General features: G+C 36.0%; 1 protein-coding gene across 2 annotated transcripts; it reads right to left on the reverse strand.

The window, feature by feature from the left end:
• Positions 1,081-7,364, reverse strand: LOC109848523 (aspartic proteinase-like). Of its 2 annotated transcripts, none has more exons than XM_020418056.1 (13): positions 7,214-7,364; positions 5,534-5,901; positions 5,392-5,452; positions 4,904-4,998; positions 4,685-4,797; positions 4,432-4,600; positions 4,212-4,316; positions 3,436-3,549; positions 3,261-3,325; positions 3,030-3,186; positions 2,817-2,936; positions 1,855-1,943; positions 1,081-1,453 (listed from the first exon to the last, which is right to left on the reverse strand). In XM_020418056.1, the coding sequence occupies exons 2-13, from the start codon at positions 5,882-5,884 to the stop codon at positions 1,369-1,371; spliced, it is 1,524 nt and encodes a 507-aa protein (XP_020273645.1). In that variant the 5' UTR covers positions 5,885-5,901; positions 7,214-7,364; the 3' UTR covers positions 1,081-1,368. The 2 variants fall into 2 exon arrangements, with proteins under 2 accessions (XP_020273645.1, XP_020273646.1); XM_020418057.1 differs by lacking the exon at positions 7,214-7,364 and adding an exon at positions 7,106-7,205.

A 7,888-nucleotide genomic window follows, 5' to 3' on the forward strand; every position in this document is an offset into this window, starting at 1 on the left:
AATAGTGTTTTGGGTTTTGTGGGCGTTGCATAACACACATGCACACACATTTTTTTGGATCTTAAAACTTTAATTTCACTGTTTTATCTTTTGACTCGTTCGTAACAGATGCGGAGATGGCGCGGGGATTTACGCGATATTTGGGTAACGGGCGCGATAGATGTGCGGGATGAGCAACGTCTATGAAAGGCCTCAATCTCCTATATATACCGCACTTCTCCTCCTCTGAAAAACACAGAAAATCTTCTCTCTTCCATCTCAAACCGAGCTCTCTCGTTCTAAATTATTTTGGCTATTGTGTTACTATTTTTCTTTTGGGCAACGTTCTTCGTCTGAGCTTAAGCTCTGCTACCATCGCCCGAGTACGGAGGCCGGCCGAACCGGGGGTTTTTACCGCTAGGGGAGAGAGGATCGACTGCGCCAGGGCGATAGGCGGATCCTCAATCTTCTAGGACAGTGAAATCACGACTGCTCCCATTCAGACCTGATTTTCTGACTTTTTATTTTCGGATTTTATACTAATATTCTTCTTTTCGACAGCAGTGTAGTCAATATTGAACTAAATGAAACCTAGGATGCCGTACTCAGCATTGATAGCTTATCCCTGTGAAAGTTTGTGAGAAATAGTTGCATTTTCCGATCTGTTTGTGCATCGAAAAGTGCTTTTCTTCCAACAGGTCCCAATGGCATTACATTCTTAGTAATCATATGAGATTTTCGATTTCATATAACAGTAAACAAGTTGCTTCTAAAAGTAACAATTAGGGCGTTGCGCTGGGGGCAATAATAAACTCAGGCTCCGGATAAATCAGTCGACACTAACTATACGCTCACGAAGGCGACACAAACTTCGAAAATTCTCATTTTCTTCATGCACAGAGCTTTTGATGAAAGCAAACTATACGCAGAAACTAAATAGCTTCCGGATCAAACTTATGAACTGATCGCGCTCCTGTGAGATCCATTAAAATTGACAGCAAAGGGCCTCTCGGTTTCTAGGAAAACAGGAGGATGATCAAATATCTTAACTCTGAGATGTAGCGGGTGAAACACACGTCATATTAAAAAAGAACCATGGCATGATCATAAAACATATCAACCATTAATTACTGAAAGCAAGTGACACCTGATAGCAATTACAACATGTGAACAATAACATTACAACCACTCGATATTTTATGTCTTGGTCCCAAATAACAAGCACATCACACCCTTAATATAGACACAGGACTAGCATACATTCCTCAACCGCATAGATGTTTCATATATCCACGAAATTACCTGGGCACATTATCTACAGTACTGAAATGCCAAGATGAACGCTACACCCGCTTTTACGAAAAAGAGCGGGATTAAAAAGGTCTCATCTCAAGCAGACTTTGCGAATCCTATCTGGTTACCACCAAAGTCGAAAACAGTGTGGTACACACCCATGAAGACATCTCCAAGGATCCTGCATGCATTAATACTTTAGAGCTGCAGTAGGTTTTCTTTAACGAGCTTTCGCACGTATTTAAACTGACTAGTAGATTAAACGGTCTTTGACGTATTAAGCCCCCAAACCTCTGTCACTTCTATATTAGACCACCAATTCTTCATTTTTCTATATTAGACCACGAAACCATTAATTTGTTTTAAATAAGATCCCCAAATTCATCAAGTTGTTTTAAATAAGACTCTCAAATCTATTAAGTTGTTTTAATAAGACCCCTGTTCTGAAGAAATATGGAGATCTGGGGGTCTAATTTAGAAATATGAAGATTTGAAAATCTAATATAAAATTAACAAAGATTCGGGAATCTAATATAACAAAAACCCTAAATTAGATCCAACTAAAAGTACAAAGCAACATACCAAAGTGGGCCTCGTGGTGGAGGCAAATCAAATGCCATAAAACCACTTAAACAGATAGACGTGCCTTCTTGTTCTACCTTCAGAACATACTGAAAGGGCACAAGAGAGAAAATAATTATGAAATTCATGGTTCTAAAAGCAACAGTTAGAACAAAGCTACTAACACCAGCAACTTTCTTTTTCAACTCACTTTACTGATTTTGCAAGAAACATAAGCAAGTAAATGGAACGTGCAAAACTAAACCTAAAGCTTCTTTTTTTTTTAATTTTCTTTTCATGTTGTGGGAATGAGAAAAACGATGTTTAGTTTTGATGATGACAGCTGAATTAAATAAGGAAATAACTATGAGAGGACGAAGTAAAATAGGGTTGATAAGAGGAAATCAATGTTACAAAATGGTAAGCCAACCAATGATGGGATAATGTGCCAATATGGTGTCATTAACATAATTGGCAATTATATATAAAAGCTAGTTCATAAAGAATGATGAGGATATACAAATTTGAAATTGTTCTTAAACTATAGCATTAATATTCCTCCTCTAGAAGCCAGTGCTAGTAGAATTTCTAAAGGTTGTAGAATGAACCTGAGCAAGCAAATTTCTTTGATCAACCCACCGTACTTGCTAACTTATAATCACATCACATAACATTATAACGAACAAAAGAAGAGATGATCAATTGGAGGTAAATCAGAGAAATAAATTACCAAGCAGAAATACCATCACCCTGAATTTACCTGGGACGAAGTTTAAGACAACTATCTAGATGAAGTAAGAAAAGTTGTAGACGGTCATAATGCTACGTGCAGTAAACTACAGAAATAATTTGGCTGATATAGCATGAAAATCGTTAGTTATCTCATGATGCAATGTGCACTGCACAACACTGCTAAAATGGACTGCGATGTTTTTAGTTCATTCAGTAGGAAATCAATTATTAAATGTTGAATTATCTCGCACCTCTTCAGGGGTGAGGCTAAAAGTTTTATCTCCAATCGTGAAAGAAATATCTGGCATCATTGCAAGCTTGTTGCAGTCTACAGCTGATTCTCCAGCAGGGCTTGGCAAGCGTTCACATAGCTACAGATAATTAAAAATACTTAGCAAATATCATATAATAAAGTACTGCCTCCAGGCCACAAATATTAAAACTGAGATGATCAGAAAATTTACCTCATTGGCATACGTCAGTATTTGTTCTCTAGTTTCATTTGCTCTAAGCTGATTTTCAATCCAGATCACAGCCATCTCACAAGCAGTGCAGAAGAGATCGTCATTGAGGGATGTCCTTTTCTTATTTTGCTTCTCAACCACAGTCTCGATGCCAGCACTGCATGGATTTATGTTTGTGTTTCAATTGCAAGACAAGCCCACCAACTCCACCCACACAAAATCTTAACTTACCTGGTATACTGCTCACCATCAAATATGCATAAACCAATTTGACTGCAGATCTTGCCAGGTCGGATCTGTCATTAGTTAAGTTAATTAGCAAGCCATTAAATAGGAAGTTAAATAAAATTCATCTTTCATCTTTAATGTGATATATAACGGGAGAAAAAGGAATATAAGTTCAAACCTGTTGCAGGAGAAGTTCTAGTATCATCTCCCCATATTGTGATATAACTTCCTTGCATTCCATGCTCACAACTCCTTCGGCACCAATTGCATGATTCACTTGGGCCACCACACCCTGAACCAAAGATTAAGAGTATTAGTCAATGAGCAAGTATGCATTATTTGTAAGGATAATCAAATGAACACAATAAAGAAAAAAAGAATGATTCTAGAAATCTAGTGAATATGGTTATGCAATTAAACAATTGCTAAATCAGACGGATAATGAAATATAATGCAACAATTGACATTTAGAAGATTAAATCACATATGAGGTGTTTGGCACCATGAAAATAGAAAGTGAACAGAAATACTTACTTGTGACTTTCTATTTTCTGATCACATGAGGTATTAGGCAAGTGGAAGCAGAAAATGTAAATAAAATGCTTTCTCGTCAAATTCTATATGATAATCTTGTTTGGATGATATAAAGTGAAAAGGTGAAAGTTGAGAATAAATATTAATATTTCTTTTATCACAATTCATTTTCCATCCACTTTTCCGAGAAATTGAGAAAGTGAAAGGTATTAAAAAGCTAATGTAGAACCTTTAACTTTTCATTTACTTTCCAGTCATTTTTTCAACTGCCAAACAGGAGGGAAAAAAGTAGATCCAGGTTCCAATTTTTGTCATCTTGCCATTGACTTCCTTTTTACAAGCATGTCATTTCCATAACTGATTGGAAGATGCATAGCTTAGACAGATAAATTAAAAAACAAAAAAGCTAAAGAAACTTACAGTTGGGGCAGCAAGCAAGGAAGTCCCAGAATCTACAATAGCTGCACAACCTGCAGCACAATAGCCTGTCGACTTGCCGCCAACTAGAAAATCTCCCATGTCAAACTAAAAATAAGAAGAGGGAAAAAAACAGACACCACATATGATTATTAGAGGCATATTGCATACATAAACTCATGTTAGTGATATCGCATATATAAAGTCATTAGACCATCAATACCTGCCAGTATCCCTTCCGACTAATTGGAACATAGGTATGGTTTCCTACATAATGTTTTGGATCAACACCCCCAAAAACAAGTTCACCTCCATCTGTCTCATCTGCATTTCTATTGAGCCAGAAAGAAAAGACCTTCTCGTTTATTAATTTTTGTTCTAGCATGCTAGACCTGTCATGAAGAAAAGAAGAAGATTGATTATCTTCAAATAAACTCATCGAAAAGGTGACATCGGATTATGCTAAAAAAAACTACCAAATAGGAGGGACATCTCCAACTGAAATTTCAGGAAATCCAAGACCAACAATGCCATCAAACTTTGCCAACAAGAACGTAAGACTCCCCTCTCGTGTTGCTTCAATGAAAATCTGGAACATGAAAATTTTCTTTACCATTTCTGAAATGAAGTTAAAGCATTTAAAGCATCAATAGATATGACATGCAAAGGGAAGGTATTTGTGACAGAGAACTTACTTCATCTTTAACGATAAGGTCTCCAACTTGAACATGATCTTCACTAAAGAAACCCGAAATCGTTCCGGAACCATAAGAAATTTTGCATTTGTCCCCTAAATAGTAATCATGGAATGATACATGGGGAATGTGAAAACATATGTATCTAATCAATGAGGAAGAAATTTTTTCAAATAAATCCATAGGAGAAACAACATTTGATGCATATTGTATGTATAAAGATGCCCAAGTACCAAAAAGAATTTTATACGCAATAAGAAGGAGAAAATTGTGAAAACTTTTGAAGTTCAACTTTCCAATAAATTATATAGCAGAATCTGACTTTTGAAACAGCTAAAATATCTACTTTTTTGTGATCTAGAGATCCATAATGATTAAATAAATCACAAGTAGGTTATTTTGTTACTTAGAGAAATAACCATGTGCAGGCATCAGTTCATTTTACGAGAACAGTTTCAATGAGGCAAGTTTTTTTAGTAGAGACCAACCTTTCTCCGTGTGACTGCTTGATTTAGTTGCTCTGTACTTGGAATGGAAATAACAAGCAAGCTGCAGAATAACATTTAAATAAAAAGTTACAAAGGGAAAAGCTTGATTATTAGAACATAATGTAGTTAATAAAGTACTCACAGAGAAGTAACACTTTGATGATGGCACCCAAATATTGGAACTTCCAGTATCGAATATGACAACAAAAGTTTGTGGAGGTGTGCCAATACCAATCTCTCCAAAGTATTGAGCATCCATATAGTTCTTTAAAGATATTATATCCACTTCAGAATCGCCTAAATTCCTATTAAAAGCACAGCTCCGAAGATGGATATTCTCTTTCCTTGCAATCCTTGCTGCATTCAGTCTATCAATATCCAACGGTTTCTTCTTGATCCCAACTCTCAGTAGGCCATCAGATGAAGCATCAAGGATCAATGAGCTAGATAGAGCCCACAAACAAATAGACAGTAACAGATATTGTTGCCCCATTTTTTTCACAACAGAATCTGCAGGTAAAAACCAAAGAGAGTGAATAACTGCACCACATGTTTTAGAAATCAAAGTTGACAAGATATGCAATGAGCATACGAATGGTATTTCAAGAGTTTGTTACTGAAGAAGAGGTATAAAAGATAGTAAATTAGTTCGAATATTAGTTCTTCAATAGAGGAGTTATAGTTGAAGTTTTAATCGGATATAGTATCACCTCGGAACAGACTAACTGTATGTGAAGGCACATGTGAGGGATTGGCATCTAAAGCCTGGGAACGAAGGAAACGTATGTATATGATACTTTTAAGCGCATGGTTAAACAACTTTTAAGTCACATGTTAAACACTTCAAGTCACATGTTTGCCAAATGAACATCAACAAACAGTTTATGTAGGAAAAGTTTAGGGTATAGCAGTGAGAAAGGAGAAAATTGAAGGATATATAACTATTATTAAAAGTCCATAACCGCATACACACAGTATAATAAAAATATAAAAGGAGTAACATAAACAAAAACAATAAATGACCATACGCCATCCATAAACAACAATTCACCTAGAGCAGTGGCTGTTACAAGAAGTTTCTGCCAAAAGTTAACAGTCTTCGCGACATATTTACAAATCAAAAGAATCAGCAAAAATTGCAAACATAATCAATTGCAAATCAAAAGAATTAGCAAAAATTGCAAACATATTTATTCAATGCGTGAACAATGAAGGATGACTGACACGATGACTGGAAAATTGCAAAGATAATGAACTCCTGCTGACTTCAACCTTCAGTAGTTTCCCACTCGAAGAACTATCCTACACGTGAAATATTTCAATTATATAAATCATGACAGTCTCTCACCTAAAATCACTGATATGGGTCAGCTCCAGATCGAACTATAAAGCAGCAAGCATACATAAATCAACTAATCCACTCCAGTCCCCACAAAAAAAAAAATCCTCACCGAAGCTCTAAAAGAAAAAGAAAAAGTCAAAAAAGAGGGATTTTTCTTTCTTGGACCTTCCACCCAAAACAACACAAGCTCAAATACTAAATTCAATAGTTTAATGGCGGTTGATGATGGGTCCAATGTTCTGATCTTAGCAAATATCATCAGAATGAAAAATAAGGAGGGAATGAAACAGAGTACTACTAAAACTTGTAGTCACCTACAACATACAAACAAATTATTATTGAACAAACTAAGAATAGGGTCTTAAGAATTACAAACAGCAGCGATGCTTTTAGCTGTAAGATACTAAAGAAATCGCACAATAAATGATCAAAATTAGTAACTGGGTCTTGATCAAAATTGGAGAAGGGAGAGCTCTTTACCTTCGTTAAAGCTTTGGTCTGCGCACTGAAGAAGGACAGCCGAGAGTCAGAAAGACGCTTATACCCACCAGAGGAAGATAGAACCAGCTAGCTAGGTGTTTTCAGCCTCATCGTCGGTAGTTGAGAAATTAGAAGGGCAATTAAAACGAGCAGTTACATCATCTGAGGAATTTACCCCTGGAGTTTGAAGGAATGGCAATTTTACACGGGCCGCTAATTTAGGCCTTAAAAGACAAGCCCGTGAGTGAGCTTTCCATGTATGCTTCTCATGTTTTACAGATTTGCTCTTGTTTGCCAAGTTTTTAGGCCAAGAATAGAAAATTAGGTTGCAATATTTTGCATTTTGGTGTCTTAGCATCAGTTTAACATTGTTTTCTACTTTTCTTTAATTAATATGAAATATTCAGCTCATCAAGTTATAATTTTCTTCCTCAAATTAATGGCAAAACTCATCACAAGGGTGGAGTCCAAACTTGGGTTAATTCCACAAAACCCCTTCACCCTTTTTATCTTACATAACCCCTCTACATTAAAAAAATAAATAAAAATTAAAACTTTTTTACCACCGAATAACCCCTACCAGGTAATTAGCAAAAGGCTAAAATTAAAAAAATCCCAAGTTGGGTGAAGCAGATAAGTTGCCTGTAAATGAGACGGGGAAAAATATGAATTTCT

The sequence above is a fragment of the Asparagus officinalis genome, chromosome 7, assembly GCF_001876935.1.
Source record: "Asparagus officinalis chromosome 7, Aspof.V1, whole genome shotgun sequence".
NCBI lineage: Eukaryota > Viridiplantae > Streptophyta > Magnoliopsida > Asparagales > Asparagaceae > Asparagus > Asparagus officinalis.

Coding starts and splice junctions, on each gene's coding strand:
- LOC109848523 (XM_020418056.1), bottom strand. CDS start 5,884: ATGGGGCAACAATATCTGTTACTGTCTATTTGTTTGTGGGCTCTATCT. Junction 3,187..3,260: donor GATGGTGAGCAGTATACCAG/GTAAGTTAAGAT, acceptor AAATCCATGCAG/TGCTGGCATCGAGACTGTGG. Junction 1,454..1,854: donor CCACCACGAGGCCCACTTTG/GTATGTTGCTTT, acceptor TAATGCATGCAG/GATCCTTGGAGATGTCTTCA.